This window comes from Rana temporaria, chromosome 8, assembly GCF_905171775.1.
Source record: "Rana temporaria chromosome 8, aRanTem1.1, whole genome shotgun sequence".
NCBI classification, from domain to species: Eukaryota; Metazoa; Chordata; class Amphibia; order Anura; family Ranidae; genus Rana; species Rana temporaria.
This window is the reverse complement of record NC_053496.1, coordinates 124,459,816-124,478,758: the sequence shown is the minus strand read 5'-3', so window position 1 is coordinate 124,478,758 and position 18,943 is coordinate 124,459,816. Positions and strand designations below refer to the sequence as shown.

At 43.4% G+C, this 18,943-nt stretch overlaps 1 protein-coding gene across 2 annotated transcripts in view; it reads left to right on the top strand.

Annotated features, from left to right (window-relative positions):
* SAMD8 (sterile alpha motif domain containing 8) overlaps window positions 1–18,943 on the top strand; it is a 77,439-nt gene that overhangs the window by 2,956 nt on the left and 55,540 nt on the right. The window contains exon 1 of one of the 2 annotated variants that reach the window (XM_040320651.1): window positions 12,698–13,256. The exons of the other annotated variant lie outside the window; for it this stretch is intronic. Within the exon in view, the coding sequence (XP_040176585.1) occupies window positions 13,245–13,256 (12 nt within the window). The 5' untranslated portion in view covers window positions 12,698–13,244. Of the gene's footprint in view, window positions 1–12,697; window positions 13,257–18,943 lie in introns of those variants that run through there. 2 annotated transcript variants of the gene reach the window in all.

The window sequence follows — 18,943 nt, the reverse complement described above, 5'->3', positions numbered from 1 at the left end:
GGCACCCGGCCGTGACGGCTTCCGGCTTCACGGCCGGGCACCCACTGCGCATGCGCGAGTGGCATTGCGCCATCCGATTGGACAGGACACGTGACAGGTCCCAGGCGATCGCCTACAGGGAGGGGCTGCTAAAAGTCGATATGACGTATCGCCTTAGCAGCCCCTCGGCGGAAGAAGGAAAGTGGGACAGGAAGTCCCACTCCTCCTGAAGCCCCCACTCCCCCCCCCCCCAAAAAAGACATGCCAAATGTGGCATGTAAGGGGGCGAGGAGTGGATTAAGCGGAAGTTCCACTTTTGGGTGGAACTCCGCTTTAAGATGATAATTAAACTTACTTGGTGCCTTATATGCATTAATTTAGCCTCAGAACCTGTGTAATTGATATGTGTTTAGGTTTAAAGGGATGAGGGGGCAATCCCCCCCCCCCCCCCAAAAAAAAACGCATTGTAAAAAAGCATCCATGTGGATGAGGGTACATGTCCCTGAACTCACAATGCCTATATTCAGGGCTGTGCACCCACATGGAAACAGTGACTGTGTCCATGCAGCCGCTGCATCCCAATTGACGTGAATGGGACTTCCTGCACAGGGATGTACGGAACACATGTTCATCCCTGTGCAGACAAAAAAAAACACTGCACCCCGGTGATTTTTGATCTCTTCCATGTTGTTCAGAGGTTGTCCACCTCTCCAAGGTTGCCTACCCCTGCCATAGGTAATGTGTACGCAGATGACCTCATATATGTACAGAACACAATGGCTGCTGTAAGTAGTAAATAGCAGTCATGCACAGCAAAAGGAAAAAAAATACAATGTGTAGTAACACATTATTTTTACATCCTTATGTTGTGCCTAAAAAATATTATGAATGTAGTAGATGTTGTTCTGGCTTATCCGGCTCTAAGTGTAATGTTGTACCTTCATTAAATGTAACCACATTGCTACACTTAGAGGCTCCTCTCTTCTCTTTTATATTCAGTTGTGACATGACGCTACTCTTATATCAAGACATCGCTTGTATATCAAGGCAGAATTTATTAAAACATTTTGCTTGTCTTGCAAAACGCTCTCAAACCAAGGTTTTACTGTATAAACATTTCTGCTTCTGTTTACCATGAATTCAGTGTAAATTGTACATTGCACCACTGCTACACTACCAGCAAGATCCTGGGTAAACCTGTATGAATGTGTTTACAAGTCCTCTCCGGTGACCAGTAACACACCCCAGGCTTCTGCCCAATAGGAAATTGTACCAGTTAGCTTCTTATCCCCCCCCCCCCCCCCCCCAGTCTATATTCCCTTCACCTGTGATTGGTAACAGTGTAACATCGTCACACATATTTACACATATTTACTTGGTGTGACCTTGTATCCTGTACATATGTCACCCAGGAAAGGTGAAGGGTCTACTGGTTCAATATTCTCATATACTGTTCCTCTGGAGTACTTTAGCATTACTCTAGGTGGGTAGCTGTGGCTCTCTAGGTAAACCTGCATCGGAAATGCTAACCTGCATCGGAAATGCTAACCTGCATCGGAAATGCTAACCTGCATCGGAAATGCTAACCTACATCGGAAATGCTAACCTACATCGGAAATACTATTTGCTGCATTTTTTTCTGTAACCAAATGTTTTATATTCATGTGGATGTGTTGCTCTTGCCTGCAATGGACAAAGCGCAGGCTCACGTGAGGACAGTTACCTTTAATAGGAGACATCCAAGTTTGCAGATCTGTTAGGCCCGGATTCACGTAGAAGCGCGTATGTTTGTGCGGGCGTAACGTATCCTATTTACGTTACGCCTCCGCAACTTTGACAGGCAAGTGCCGTATTCTCAAACCAAAGTTGCGGTGTAGCGTAAATAGGCCGGCGTAAGCCTGCCTAATTGAAATGTGGTAGATGTGGGCGTGTGTTATGTAAATTTAATGTGACCTCACGTAAATGACGCTTTTTACGAATGGCGCCTGCTCCGTCCGTGAAAGTATCCCAGTGCGCATGCTCCAAATTAGCCCGCAAGAAGCAAATGCTTTTGACGTTAATGTAAATGACGTCCAGCCCTATTCGCGAACGACTTACGCAAACGGCGTAAAATTTTCAAAATTCGTCGCGGGAACGACGTCCATACTTAACATTGGTACGCCTCATATAGCAGGGGTAACTTTACGCCGGGAAAGCCTAACGTAAACGGCGTATCTGTACTGCGTCGGCCGGGTGTACGTTCGTGAATTGGCGTATCTAGCTGATTTACATATTTCTAGGCGTAAATCAGCCTACACGCCAGCGTAAATATGCAGTTAAGATACGACGGCGTAAGAGACTTACGCTGGTCGTATCTTAGTGAAATTTTGGCGTATCTGATTCTTTGAATCAGGCGCCAAGATACGACTGCTAGAACTCAGAGTTACGACGGCGTATCTGGAGATACGCCGGCGTAACTCGTACGAGAATCCGGGCCTTAGTTTTCAGTGCCAACACACTGTTTTTACTTTGAAAAAATAAATAAAAAAATATCCCATACTTTTGTAGACAGATGACTAGTAAAACATTGGTTTGAGAGCGTTTTGCAAGACAAGCAAAATTTTGTAATAAAGTTTGACTTGATATATAAGCAATGTCTTGATATAAGAGTAGCGTCATGTCACAACGGAGTATAAAAGAGAAGAGAGGCGCCTCTAAGTGTAGCAATGTGATTACATTTAATGAAGGGACAACATTTAGAAACACATTGCTACACTAATGGCCCGTACACACGATCCGAATATTGTACGAAAAATGACGTCCGAGGAAGAATCGTACGATAATCGGATCGTTAGTACGGGGCTTCCGTGAGCCGATCATGACAGTTTATCCGATATTATTTTATCGGACATGCATGAAAATTTTCCTCGTACAGTACCAGATCGTACGATTTCCGTTTAGTCAGTACAGTTGTCATCCGAAAATACAACACATGACATCACTTCCCGAATTTTTTTTTTTTTTCTGTCATACGAGAATTTTTGTGACTTTAGTAACCTATTCAATTTCTACTTGTGACTAGTAAAGGAAAAAAGTCTGGCGATCTTTCGGGTTGTGTGTACAGGGCATTAGAGGTGCCTCTCTTCTCTTTTATACTCTGGAGCTCCTACTGGATTTTTCTTCTAATCCCCTTGTGGAGGCTTCCATTTGTGGATGGACATGTTATGGTTACACAACCTATCACATTGCTATAATCTTTTTATATATAGACTATAAACTGAAGGATTTTGAACAAATGGTTGTGGAACGAATCATCTGAGTTTCCATTATTTCTTATGTGGAAATTCGCTTTGATTAACAAGTACTTTGGATTACAAGCATGTTTCTGGAACAAATTATTATGCTCACAATCCAAGGTTTTACTGGTACACTTTTTGGGATTTTTTTTTTTACCAAAAATATGTAGCAGAATACATATTGATCTAAACCGATGAAGAAATACTTCAGTTTTTCAAAATTGTCTGTCTTTTTTTGTTTATAGCGCAAAAAATAAAAACCGCAGAGGCGATCAAATACCACCTAATGTGAGCTCTATTTGTGGGAAAAAGTACATCAATTTTATTTGGGTACAGGGTCGCACAACCGCGCAATGGTCAGTTAGGCTCAGTTCACATTGGTGCAATACGGGAACGCTGAGAATCCACGGCGGGTTCCCGCATCGCACCTGACTCGCAAGGCAGTTCACACTAATATAAGTGAACTGCTGGGAGTGTCAATACAATGTTTGCACATCGCAGTGCGAACTAACAGTTCAGACAGGAATTGGATAACATGGGTGTTCACATTGGTGCGAACCATAAAAAGGGTCCAGTGCGAGTTTGGTCCGAATGCGATGGGAATTCAGCCATACTACCTGTATAGCTGAAATAACATCGCACAGACATCGAGTGTGATTTGCAGTGCGGTGCGAATCTCATGCAATCTCGCACAGCTCACTATGTGAACCGGCACTGAAAGGAACGCAAAAAATGGCCTGGTCATGAAGGTGAGGGGGGGGGGTAAATTATCTGGAGGGCAAGTGGTTAAAGTATAACTTTCAGATATAATGAAGAGGGATGATAACGCTTATGAGGTTTTTATTTCTTCCTCTGCCCCCCTTAGGGAGATTCCCCTTCTGTTTACCATTAACAAGTAAAGGAAGACCCCACATTTTGAGTCTACCCCAGAGAAGGAATAGAGGGGAAATCTTCCAATGGGGCACCAAGAGATTCCCTTAATTTGCAGGGATTTCCTCTCACTTCCTGTTTTGGCTATGGGACAGGAAGTGAAGGGAAATGTCCCCTATGGGACACAGATGGCCAAAGAAAACGGTCAGGTGTTATAACCCTCTCATCCAAATTGAAAAAAAAACATTCTGCCTGTAGTTCGACTTCTATGTCTGGCTGCCATCCTTTTCTAATTGTTTCAATGAGTCCTGAGTCACTGACCTGAGTAAATAATGCAGTTATAATGGTCGGAAGGAGATCAGTAGTGGCCGTCCCCTTTTTTCTCACAGGACAGGTTTTATGTCTCAAACCTAATGTTTTTTAACCACTTCCCGACCGCCACATGTATATGTACGTCCACAGAATGGCACGTACAGGCATATGGGCGTACATGTACGTCCTTGCCTTCTAGCGGGTGGGGGGTCCGATCGGGACCCCCCCCCACTACATGCGGCGGTCGGATTCCCGCGGGGAGCGATCCGGGACGACGGCACGGCTATTCGTTTATAGCCGCTCCGTCGCGATCGCTCCCGGAGCTGAAGAACGGGGAGAGCCGTATGTAAACACGGCTTCCCCCGTGCTTTACTATGGCGCTGCATCGATTGAGTGATCCCTTTTATAGGGAGACTCGATCGATGACGTCATTCCTACAGCCACACCCCCCTACAGTTGTAAACACACACTAAGTGAACCCTAACTCCTATAGCGCCCCCTGTGGTTAACTCCCAAACTGCAACTGTAATTTTCACAATAAACAATGCAATTTAAATGCATTTTTTGCTGTGAAAATGACAATGGTCCCAAAAATGTGTCAAAATTGTCCGAAGTGTCCGCCATAATGTCGCAGTCATGAAAAAAATTGCTGATCGCCGGCATTAGTAGTAAAAAAAAAATAATTAATAAAAATGCAATAAAACTATCCCCTATTTTGTAAACGCTATAAATTTTGCGCAAACCAATCGATAAACGCCTATTGTGATTTTTTTTTTTACCAAAAATAGGTAGAAGAATACGTATCGGCCTAAACTGAGGAAAACATTTTTTTTTATGTTTTTGGGGGATATTTATTATAGCAAAAAGTAAAAAATTATTGATTTTTTTTAGAATTTGTCGCTCTATTTTTGTTTATAGCGCAAAAAATAAAAACCGCAGAGGTGATCAAATACCACCAAAAGAAAGCTCTATTTGTGGGGAAAAAAGGACGCCAATTTTGTTTGGGAGCCACGTCGCACGACCGCGCAATTGTCTGTTAAAGCGACGCAGTGCCGAATTGCAAAACCTGGCCTGGGCATTTAGCTGCCTAAAGGTCCGGGACTTAAGTGGTTAATATTGTGCTTCTATAACCCATGCTATGCCCTTATGAGTTGTCCTATTTTGCAAATTATTGCTATTATCGGATCTCCATTACATCTAATTTCAAAGCGACTTTTAGGCTGGGCTCGCAGCCGGGCTCCGGTGCGTCCCTGTTCTCTGTTTCAGAGACGGCTCAGGGCTGAATTTTTGCCTGAATTCGGCCCTGAAACGGACCTAAGGGCTCTTTCACACTAGCGGACCGTTCGTCTGCTCATTACAAGTCCATTAACGGACTTGTAATGAATCCCTATGGGATCGCGTCCGTTAGCGGATGGAGCATCCGCTAGCGTCCACGTCAGTCGGGATCCGCTTTTCCGAACGGAAGAAACCCTATTTTTCTTCAGTTCGGCGGGACGGTCCGTCTGCATCCGGTCCCCCATAGGGGGCAGCGGAGCAGAGACAGGGCAGTCTCTGCACTGTGTGCGGGGACCGCCCTATCTGCCGACAGCTCAGCGGGGATACCCACTGAGCTTTGGCGGACACACGGAGCGGACCCAGAAACGGTCCGCTCCGTGTGAAAGAGCCCTAAAGACGCACAGCGTTCTAGTGCAAGCAGCTCCGCAGCTGCCTCTGTGATATGTAAAGTGGCTCCATAGAGAGACGGTCACAATCTTCTGCTCTGTGAATTGGATGCGGAGAAACCCACATCCATTTCACACTAGTGTGAACCCAGCCTTAGAGAGGAGCTTCACCCACTGGGGTTATCTTTGCTTTAACCCTCTGTTCCCTTATCTGTTGGGTTGTGCTCAAATAACATTCTCCTACTCCCAGGAAATCCAGTGTTCTGCTGTATATGTCATCGGGAGCCAGCGGTCTCTTTTTGGCTCATGTTGCCAGCCCCCGATCACCCACTGCCAAGTCTAACCTCTTTCAACCACTTTCTGCAAAACAATGCCTCTCAGGATATGCCATTCTCACCTAGGTGAGAACAGAGGAAGGGTCAGGCCAAATCAACAAATTATAATAATGGCTGTTACCTTTATGGGGTGGGGAGGGTTGCAAAGATGCAAAACGGCTTTGGGGAGTGAAGGTCCGCTCTAACCACTTGACCTCCAGAAGATTTACCCCCCTTCATGACCAGGCCATTTTTTCCTATTTGGCACTGCTTTATATTAACTGAGAAAATGAAGTCGACTCGCACTATCAGAGTGAATGATTCCTGGGGGGGGGTCCTTGCTGGTAAATCAGGGCAGTGACAATGTCTTCAATATATTTGAGGTAGGTGATGGGTTGGTTTTCAGTCCATTTTTGATAGCGGACATACGAATTAAACATGGCCATATGAAAGAGATGAAATGCAACTTTTTTTATACCAGTAACAGGACTTTCGGGTTGATAAATATGGTTGTAGCATCTGGTCATTTAAATACCCCCCCCCATGAATTGATTATAATCATGGACACATTCAGGCTTTACAATGGGGCTTCTGAGTCTCCACCAAGGTGTCATTGTGGATGGTAGACAGGATATGAAAATCTTTCTTGTCCCTCCACTTCATGGCCAACACTTCCTCCTTCCTGAAAAATGCAGATTCCCCGCTTTATAGCCTTTTAGACAATACGTTTTGTGGGAAGCCCTTCTTGTTTTTTCTGACGGTACCACAGGCCGGGTTTTTTCACGGTACAGGTGACGAAAAAGGGGCAAGCTGGTGTAGTAATTGTCCGACATATAAATTATATCCTTTTTTGAACGGGGGGGGGGGGGGGTATGCAAGGTCCCAATTTTTTTCCCCACTGGTTCCGATATATGTGGGACACGCGGGGCTGGAGCCAGGAGTCTTTGCCTTCATGCACATAGCCAGTGACTCTATCGCAAAGCGTATTCAGTTTCAACCCGTACCTGGCCCTCTTACTGGGAATATACTGCTTGAAGTGCAGCTGGCCAGTAAAGTGGATAAGGGATTCGTCCGCACAAATTCTTTTTGTTAGGGGTGTATTTAATACAATTTATTGTGGTTGGGATGATCTCAGGGAGGGTATTAAAATGTAGAAAACGCATAATCATGTCATTGCGTATCCTGGACATGACAGCAGAATAAATCGGCATGGGGTGGGTGGACCAGTGGGCATGCAGTTCTTTCTTCTTTGTAAGCCCCCCCCCCATATTAAAGTGGTAGTAAACCAGCAGATTTTTTTTTTTTTTTTTTTTTTACACCTGTAAGGGAAAAGGCATAATGAGCTAGTATGCACCGCAGTGTGTAATAATATTAATGAAATAAAAGCTAAAAGAAACGCAAACAAACTAAAAAACCTAGCAACAAGTGATGCAACATATGATCGTTTATTAGCTAATAAAAAACGCCAAAGCTCAAAAAACACTGTATAAAAACGTGCATAAAAACGCACCAAAATTGCACGTAAAAACGCTCAGACGCTGCAATCTGGTGTGAATGCAGCCGGATTGAGATTGTGTTAAAACACAATTTTTCTTCCATCACTTTGCTGCTGTGAGTAATTAGGAATTGCATTTGTAAATGAAATTAGTGAATGATGTATGAAGTTCAGTGTCTATTCTTATGAATGCCAGGGAGCGTTGGCAACAACATTCACTTACTAAGCAATGAAGTGATGACAGTATCTGAAATTATTGTTACTTGATAATTGAAGGTTAATGTTTCTTGCTAACACGTTTGAACTGTAATTACTGTGTGGCCTCTTCTTAGATAAATAGTAATGGAGATATTAGCCAGGGTGTGTATGTAGGCGTGTGACGCGTTTCAGTAACTAGATCAAAGTACAAATACTTTGCACCTATAGCTATCAAGCTCTGTCTTGTAATGGTTTGGAGTCAGTAAAGTAAATGCTGATTGGTTGCTATAGGTTAGCTATATAAATAAGTCTAACAAGATGAGAGTGGAAACAGCAGCTAGTCCGGATCCTAGGTTCGCCAGAATAGATCAAGCGTAGATCTTTATTAACAGTGGAGTTTATCATGAAGAGGCCATTAAATAGTTACAGAAGATTACTTGGTTTAAGAGCTGAAACGTGATTGGTGTTTTCATTGTATATATATTCATGCATGTAGGTTTTATTTAGAGGCACTAGAGTGCCGTAATATATAAAAACACATTGGGGGAGATTTACCAAGACGTCTTTCACACTGAGCCACCCTGGGCATTGGCGGTAAAACTGCGCTATTTTTAGTGGCACTTAACCGTAATTTTTGTGGCACTTTTCGGCCGCTAGCAGGGCGCTTTTAACCCCCCCCCCCCCGCTAGCGGCCGGAAAGGGGTTTAAAAGTGCCCCCCGCAAAGCGGCGCTGTTGCCAGAGGTTCGTCAGCGCTGCCCATTGATTTTAATGGGCAGGGGCTCTATAGGAGTGGTGTATCCACCGTTTCTAATGCGCTGCAAAGAAGCTACTGGCAGGACTTTTTCTGACGCCCTGCCAGCGCACCGCTCCAGTGTGAAAGCCTGAGGGCTTTCACACTGGAGTGAATGGAGCGGCTCTTTCAGGGCGCTTCGCAGGTGCTATTTTTGGTGCTATGGCACCTGCAAAGCAACCCAAACGGCTTCTAATCTCAGCTTGTTCAATTAGGCTTTGGCAATAAAACCTGGAAGCTGATTGGGTTCTATGCAGAAGTGCACCAGATTTTGCACTCTACAGCTTTAGTAAAGTTGGCTCAATTTCAACCCTAACTACATTGAGCTGCATAGGCGTGCACAGGCGGTGTGCCTGGGCACACCCAAATCACTATATGCAGTGCCTGTTCACCCAGTGTTGTGCCCCACAGTGCTGCTGGCTTCCCTTCTGTCCCTGGAGAGCAGGGGGAATATGTAATTTACAAGCCTGATTCTTTTACTAAATTAACACAGTGAACACACTCGCTCATTGTGTCCATTCATAACTGAAGAATAGTAAACTGTACTAACGGTATACTTCAGTTTGTGAATGAACAGGAAGCCACTCAACACAGAGCACTTCCCATTCATTCGCTGAGGCTGCAGAGAAAGGCATGTGTGTTTTGAGCTTTGAGGTGAAATAGGCTGCGCACACCTATGTTGAGCTGTAAGGGCTCATTCACATGAGCGCTTAGCCCAGTGAAGCGTGCAGGGTCATTTCTTTACTTATATATATATATATATATATATATATATATATATATATATAGCTAGCACTGAATTGCATGCAGACAGATGCACAGGCTTTGTGCCTGGGTCTGTAAACCCATCCCAGCATACCTGTGTGCAGGTGAGTTTGTACAGCCGATACGTATCCATTAACTTTATACTGTCTGCGTGCAGCTTGGCGCTAGTTTAAAAAAAAAAAGTTAAACAGCTATGCATGGAGCTGAGCGCCTGGGTGAAGGAGCCCTACAGTTCACTGTGCTCATTAGAATCGGACTATACGGCAGTAGCAACCGCTCAATTGGGGGTGCAGGGGCATCACCCACCTAATCCATGTGCCCACCCCATAATCTACATGCAGGATGCCGGACGCATGGATTTCAATATATATATTTTTTAAAGCACATGATTAGAGCCTGAGGCTCTAATTAGCTTCAAAAAAAGGTGGGCTCGGGGGGCAGAGCAATGCACCCTGAGCCCACCCAGTTGTGTGACAATAGCGAATTAACATTTGCTATTTTCTTCCTGCTTCTCCTCCTCCGCCATCTCCAAGCATTAGCACGAAGAACAGAGCCGATGCTTCCTGTATAGCGCCGCCTCCTTCACAGGTGGAGTGATACAAAATGTACTCCGCTTGTGACAAGAAGCATGCTCTCTACTGCAGTCAAATTCTTCTGTCAGAATGATGCTCGGGATGGCGGGTCAGGGAAACGGGAGCCCATGATCTGGGACCGCAGCCAGCAGTACCAGTATCAATACCAGCCAGCAGTACCAGTATCAATACCAGCCAGCAATACCAGTATCAATACCAGCCAGCAATACCAGTATCAATACCAGCCAGCAATACCAGTATCAATACCAGCCAGCAATACCAGTATCAATACCAGCCAGCAATACCAGTATCAATACCAGCCAGCAATACCAGTATCAATACCAGCCAGCAATACCAGTATCAATACCAGCCAGCAATACCAGCCAGCAATACCAGCCAGCAATACCAGCCAGCAATACCAGCCAGCAATACCAGCCAGCAATACCAGCCAGCAATACCAGCCAGCAATACCAGCCAGCAATACCAGCCAGCAATACCAGCCAGCAATACCAGCCAGCAATACCAGCCAGCAATACCAGTATCAATACCAGCCAGCAATACCAGTATCAATACCAGCCAGCAATACCAGTATCAATACCAGCCAGCAATACCATTATCAATACCAGCCAGCAATACCAGTATCAATACCAGCCAGCAGTACCAGTATCAATACCGGTATCCATGCCAGCAGTGCCAGTACCCACCATCAGTAATCAGTACCAGTCAGCATTACCCACCAGAAGTACCAGCCAGCAGTAGAAGTACCCGCCAACAGTACCAGCACCTGTCAGCAGTACCAGCCCTGGAGGGCAGCCAGCAGCCACCTGTAGGAATCCTGAGAAAGAAGTGAAGATTGAGGTGCAAGTAAACCACTGTGCATCAGTGTGAAAGCAGCCTTAGGCCCCTTTCACACGGTTAGTCCGATTGGGTCTGCCTGTCTGTTTTTCAGGTGGACTTAAACGAACTGTCCATTCACCTCTATAGAGCGGCAGATGTAAACAGACTCGTCCATTTACACCCGTCTATCTGCAATTCGATCTGCTGGGCGGATCGGAGGGCCCCTGCGTCCGTGTCTCCTCTACATATGCAGAATGGTCACAGTCAGACCTGCCATCCGCCCTTTATGCTCATTGTGGCCCACGGCCGGTTACCAAGTCGCTAAAGTGGCCCTCAAAAGGTTGGGCACCCCTGATGTAAAACCTTTATCTCTGTATATAATACTTTTTACTAAATCAATATATTTATGCCCGTTTCCAAATCGGTGTGCTAGGTTGTTTCAGTAAAAATAGCCATATTTTGTAGATGGAGCCAAAAATATTGTGAGAAGAGATGATCCACAACTTGCTTGCTCTTTTATAATCTTCAGAATGTATTGATTCTCCATAAAAGACACAGTGACAGGCGGCAGATGTAAATGCCTTTCAGCCTTGCGGTCCTGGTTCACTATAAATGCCACGTGCAAAAATGCCACCATTATAGAGGGCTAGATTCAGCATTGAATTACGCCAGCGTATCTATAGATACGCCGCGTAAATTCAAAGCTGCGCCGGCGTATCTTCTTTCTGTATTCAGAAAGCAAGATACGCCGACATTAGCCTAAGATCCGACTGGCGTAAGTCTCTTACGCCGTCGTATCTTAGGGTGCATATTTACGCTGGCTGCTAGGTGTCGCTTGCGTCGTTTTCGGCGTAGAATATGCAAATTAAATAGATACGCCGATTCACAAATTTACGTAAGCCGGCGCTATTTTTTTACGTTAGGCTTTTTCGGCATAAAGTTGCTCCTGCTATTATGAGGCGTACGCAATGTTAAGTATGGACGTTGTTCCCGCGTCGAATTTTGAATTTTTTTACGTCGTTTGCGTAAGTCGTTCGCGAAAAGGGCTGGAAACCAATGACGTCCTTGGGCGTACTTTGGAGCAATGCACACTGGGAAATTCCATGGACGGCGCATGCGCCGTTCGGGAAAAATGTCAATCACGTTGGGTCACCAAGAATTAACATAAAACACGCCTCCTCATTTGAATTACGCGCGCTTACGCCGGCCCCATTTACGCTACGTTGCCGTAACTTAGGAGGCAAGTGCTTTGTGAATACAGCACTTGCCTCTCTGACTTACGGCGGCGTAGCGTAAATACGATACGCTGCGCCGCCGTAACAATGCGCGCCCCTACCTGAATCTAGCCCAGCGTGTATAAACCCTTCTTGGCAGCACGTCATTCATTTGCCAATTTGTAGATAATCAAAATTACTTGAGACATCAATTCTAATCGAAAACACAAACGTAATTAGTTATATGATCAGAGAAGGACATTAAAATCCAAGAAAATAACAATACAAAAACTGAAGCTGAATAAATAGGAATATTGGAAAAAGCATATATCCTGCTGATTGTACACAGCGGGCACGACCCTTGCGGTGTCACAGCATAGCTTGTGGTTTGGTGGATTTTTTTGCTACAGTAAGGGAAAAGCAGCCGCAGCGGAGGGGGAAGTTTCTCTGGTTACTCAGGTGACTTTTGTCGCTTCCTAACCCAGCACTTGAATGTCAGAGTTTGGGTTAAACAATTGCCTAACGAAACCAGTTTCCAGCTCAGAGTAGAAAGTCTCTGATAATACATTGATACTCCCTGATAGGAGGAGGATCGCCTACTGAAGGAGTCACCTCCAAGTATAAAGTCAGCAGAGCCAGATATGCAGGTTTGTGTATGAGAATCGCTCACTGCGCTGCCCTCAGCAAGAATTCCTCGCTGGCCACAGTCCACTTGGAATTCATACGGGTACAATCTTATCTTGGTGTGATAACAATAGAACGCAGTGCCCATCAATGAATATTTTCCATAGTTGTACCCGGTCACACACTTCCTCACATCACTTGGCCACAGACCTTCTTGGTGGAAGTACCATGGACTGTACCTCTGTGGTTGTGGACAAAGAACCCCATTCCTGATATTCTGGACAACATAGAATTTTACTTTGTTCTAATATTTAAAGTCATCACTAACACTTCGAGGATGACTCGCCAGGTAAGATCCCGCTTTGCTTAAAATATTCAAATCTAGGCAAAAAAAAAACTACATTCATTTGTGTTCATATTTATTTGTTTATATTATAAAGCATTGTTGGCGCTATATAAATCTTGTATACTAATAATATAAAAAAAAAAAAATTAAAATCCGTATTTTCTGCTAGAAAATTACCTAGAAACCCCAAACATTATATATAAAGTGTGTGTGTGTGTGTGTGTGTGTGTGTGTGTGTGTGTGTGTGTGTGTGTGTGTATATATATATATATATATATATATATATATATATATATATATATATATATATATATATATATATATATATATGTATATGTATGTATATATGTATATATATATATATATATTTGGCGATTGTTGCAATATTTTATGTCACAAAGTATTTGTGCAGCAGTGTTTTTAAACCCAACTTTTTGGGAAAAATTCACTTTAATTCATTTGATTTTTTTTTTTTTTAAGTAAAGTTAGCCCAATTTTTTTGTATAATGTGAAAGATGATGTTAGAGTAAATGGATACCAAACATGTCATGCTTTATAATTGCACGCACTCGTGGAATGGCGACAAACTATGGTACCTAAAAATCTCCATAGGCAACGTTTTCATTTTTTAAATTTTTTTATGGTTACCAGGTTAGAGTTACAGAAGACGTCTATGGCTAGAATTATTGCTCTCGCTCTGACGATTGCAGCAATACCTGACGTGTGATTTGAACACCGTTTACATATGCAGGCGCGACTTCCGTATGCGTTTTCTTTGCTGCGCGAGCTCGCGTGACAGGGGCGATTTAAAAAAAAAAAATATTATAATATAAAATTGTGTTTTTTAAAAAAAATAAAAAATGTTGATCACTTTTATTGCTGTCACAAGGAATGTAAACATCCCTTGTGACAGTAATAAGTGGTGACAGGTACTCTTTATGGAGGGATCGGGGGTCTAAAAGACCCCCAATCCCTCCTTTGCACTTCAAAGTATTCAGATCGCCGAAAACGGCGGTTCTGAATACTGTGTATTTTTTTTAAATCTGGCGCCATTGGCAGCCGATTAACCCGGAAGTGACGTCATGACGTCGCTTCCGTGTTTACATTGAAGAGACTGAATCAAAGCCATTTGCGGCTTCGATTCAGTCTCTCTCTCTAGGTGCCGCAACGTGGATCGGGTCTCCCGGTGGGACGGGAGGCCCGGTAAGAGCGGCTAAGGCGGTGGAAGGGGGGGGATGTCCCCTCTCGCTCCTCCAGGATAACAACCGAGCGGCTTTTAGACGCATCGGTTTTTATCCATGGAAATCCAATCGCCGGCTCTAAAAAATAAAGGCATCATCCCGGTATAACCCCCGAAAGCCGAGGATGCATATCTGCGTACGCTCTGCGGGAAAGGGTTAAACACCATATTTCAATATATTGACTGTTTTCCTAAAAAAAAAAAAAAAATTCAGTATAATGACTATTATTCTTGTAGCCCTGATAAAGGCTTTGTTCACACTAGTGCAATTTTTGATGTGACTTGAGTCACATAGAATCGCATGTCAATTGGAATCACATTGCTTTCAATAGTGCCTGTTCACGTCAATGCAGCGCAGCACAGTGCGATTTTTGGAAAAGGGTCCTGTGCTACTTTGGTGCTTTGGTGATTCCAGTACGATTTGACCCCATAGAATATGCAAACCACATATATGTCGCACCACATAATTGCACTAAACATCAGATCAAAATCAGTTGACAGCAGTGTGAACTTAGCCAAAAGGGGGAATGAGGTGGTGGTCTTGATTCTGAAAATAGATTACCAACATTGAAAATGATCTTGGATTTGTTCATCTGTTGCTATTGGTTTGAGCCACTGTCGGGTGCCCATTGAGGGAAGCCTTGCTGTGTGGGAGCCCCCTCACCAGGGCTATTGACCTTGTTTGACATTGCCCTTCATCTGAGTGCATGTAAAAGTTTGAAAATTTCCAGTGCCTTTTTTAAATATATTCTTAAAAAGAACAAGATAAAAAGCAGAACTAAATATATTATACTTGCCTCCCCTCTACCAATTCGGGTCCTTCGCCGGCCCTGGCAGCTTCTCCCTGGGTGCTGGTTGTCGGGCATCTCCATTGCCTGGCACAGGGTGACATAATTCCTGTGCATGCACACGAGTCAGTCATCCCAACATGCAGGGACCATGTTGTTGATGCTCAGTTTACATGCTGCAGGGCACAGCGAGCAGGCAGGTGGGTGTATTTTATTAGAGAAGAGGCATTGAGTGTCTCTTCTGCAAAAATAGCCTGCATTCTCACAGTATATATGTGTGTGTGTGTGTGTGTGTGTGTGTGTGTGTGTGTGTGTGTGTGTGTATGTATGTATATATGTGTGTGTGTGTGTGTGTGTGTGTGTATATATATATATATATATATATATATATATATATATATATGTATGTATGTGTATATGTGTATATATGTGTGTGTGTGTGTGTGTGTGTATATATATATATATATATATATATATGTATGTATGTATGTATGTATGTATGTGTGTGTGTGTGTGTGTGTGTGTGTGTGTGTGTGTGTATATATATATATATATATATATATATATATATATATATATATATATATATATATATATATATATATATATATATATATATATATGTGTGTGTGTGTGTGTGTGTGTGTGTGTATATATATATATATATATATATATATATATATATATATATATATATATATATATATATATATATATATATATATATAAACAGTACAAAGAGAATAAGCCAAATACATGGATCAACATTATGTCAAACTGGCATCCAATAAGCACTGTAGAGCGAAGAGTAAAGATGTAACATTGTTTCTGGAGCGTACCCAAGACCAATGCAAAGAGTGTTAAATCGGCACAATGAGTCTGGATGTCAAAGTCACATCATACTTGTGGGGCAAGTAGACCGAGACATTCAACCAAGAAAAATGAGTGGGGGGAATGTAGGAAGAGATGGCAGAAAAGGTGGAAAAGATGGGGAGAGAGAACAGGGAAGAGCGTAAGATCCGTCCTAGAGGAGAGAAGAGAAAAGGTAATGGGGGGGGCCCTCACGGTACAAGGTTAATGGGAAAAGGGGTGACAAAAGTAAAGTGTCATGGAAGAAATTGAGGGTGGTGATGGGCAGCCCAAGGTTCCACATCTTATCGAATTTCTTGTGGCTGTTGGTAATGTTGCTAGTCATTGATATAAAAGCTACCCAGCCTAGTTTCAACTTTTGAAAAGTAAGTGAACTGCTTCTTCCAAGCTATAACGATTGTCAGTTTAGAGGCCAAGAGTACATGATGTGCCAGTTTGAATTGATTTTTGTTGAGGTTTGAAGTGTAGAAGAGCGAATCGGGGGTCTTTTGGATAGATGAACTCCAAATAATTTGTAGAGGAGGGCAAATACAAATGTCTAGGGATTATGGGAGAGAGTCTGGTAGGTACCATGTACCACCTGGTCAGGACCTTATTGGCGAACCCCAGATAGTGCAAGTCGCAGTGATGGACCAAGTCTGGGACCTTCGTTTTGTGAGCCTTTAAATCTGCTTCTCGCCTCACCACAGAAAAAAAAAAACACCGTTATGATGTGAGTAAAGTATAGAAAACAGTTTAAGCGCTACGGGCATGTGATGGCAAATGTGTTCAAAGACAGGTAGGAGGAGAGATTTTTGATACTTATGAGAGAATTAACCCAGTGGTAAGGTTAAGTGTACCGGAATAATTCAGTGGAGGGTGCTTGGAATCTTTCTCTGAAGGTGAGCCACAGGATAACTTTTTCCCTTTTTATAAGAGGATGAGGTAAAACCCCATTGGGTCCGCCAAAAGAAGGCCGCTGGGGAAGAAGAGCATAAAGCAAGTTACTGGAGTATTTGAGGCCATCCCGTATGCGTAGGGTGTGAAGCATCAGTGGACTAAGAGTTGGAGGTTGCAGTTGGGAGTGGATCCAGGGTAAGGATTGTGGTTGATTCGGCTGCAAATGGAGGATTCCAGGTTCACCCATATGGGAGCTGCAATGGCAGTGTACAAGACAATCAATGGGGGCAATCTGAGCTGCTTGGTAATACCTAAAGGAGTTGGAAACCCCCAGACCACCCTGGCGTCTGTGGATGTACATGGTGGACCATAATATACAGTACGTGACTTATGAGAGTGTCGGATAAAAGACATCACCTGATTATAAAAGGACCATAGGGCGAATGATTAATCTGGGACAGGAGTGCAGAAAAGGTAGAGAAATTTGGGCAGAATTTTAATTTTAACTGAATAGATTTTTCCCATCCAGGAGATGAGACCAGGCAAAAACTTTTATATTTTAACTGTTGTATAAGTAACTGGTTTAGATTTATAGATTTGGAGAATAATCTGAAGCAGCATCCCCAAAGTGTTGAGTAAACTTGTTGGTTGTATTGTACGTTATAAAACATAAATCAATTTTATTGGGATTTTATGTGATGGACCAACACATAGTTGCACATAATTGTGAAGTGGAAGGAAAATGATAAATGGTTTTCAATTTTTTTTTACATATAAATATCTGAAAAGTGTGGTGTGCATTTGTATTCCGCCCCCCCCCCCCCCCCCCCCCGAGTCAATACTCTGTAGAACCACCTTTCGCTGCAATTACAGCTGCAAGTCTTTTTGGGAATGTCTCTACCAGCTTTGCACATCTGTAGAGTGACATTTTTGCCCATTCTACTTTGCAAAATAGCTCTGTCAGATTGGATGGAGAGCGTCTGTGAACAGCAATTTTCAAGTCTTAACACAGATTCTCATTTGGATTTAGGTCTGAACTTTGACTGGGCCATTCTAACACATGCATGTGCTTTGATCTAAAGCTTTCCATTGTAGCTCTGGCTGTATGTTGAGGGTCGTTCTGCTGGAAGGTAAACCTCAGTCTCAAGTCTTTTGCAGACTTCAACAGATTTTCTTCTAAGATTGCCCAGTATTTGACTCCATCCATCTTCCCATCATCTCTGACCAGCTTTCCTGTCCCTGCTGAAGAAAAGCATCCCCACAACATGATGCTGCCACCACCATGTTTCACGGTGGGGATGGTGTGTTCATGGTGATTTGCAGTGTTAGTTTTCCGCCACTCATAGCGTTTTGCTTTTAGGCCAAAAAGTATAATTTTGGTCTCATCTGACCAGAGCACCTTCTTCCACATATTTGCTGTGTCCCCCACATGGTCTCTTGCAAACTGCAAATGGGACTTCTTATGGCTTTCCCACAATGGCTTTCTTCCTGCCACGCATCCATAAAGGCCAGATTTGTGGAGTGCATGACTAATAATTGTCCTGTGAACAGATTCTCCCATCTGAGCTGTGGATCTCTGCAGCTCCTCCAGAGTTACCATGAGCCTCTTGGCTTATTCTCCTCTTGGCCTGTAAGTTTAGGTGGAGGCCATGTCTTGGTAGGTTTTCAGTTGTGCCATACTCTTTCCATTTTCGGATGATGGATTGAACAGTACTCCGTGAGATATTCAAAGCTTGGGATGTTTTTTTTATAACCTGACCCTGCTTTAAACTTCTCCACAACTTTATTCCTGACCTGTCTGGTGTGTTCCTTGGTCTTTATGGTGCTGTTTGTTCACTAAGGTTCTCTAACAAACCTATGAGGGCTTCACAGAACAGCTGTATTTATACTGATATTAAATTACACACAGGTGG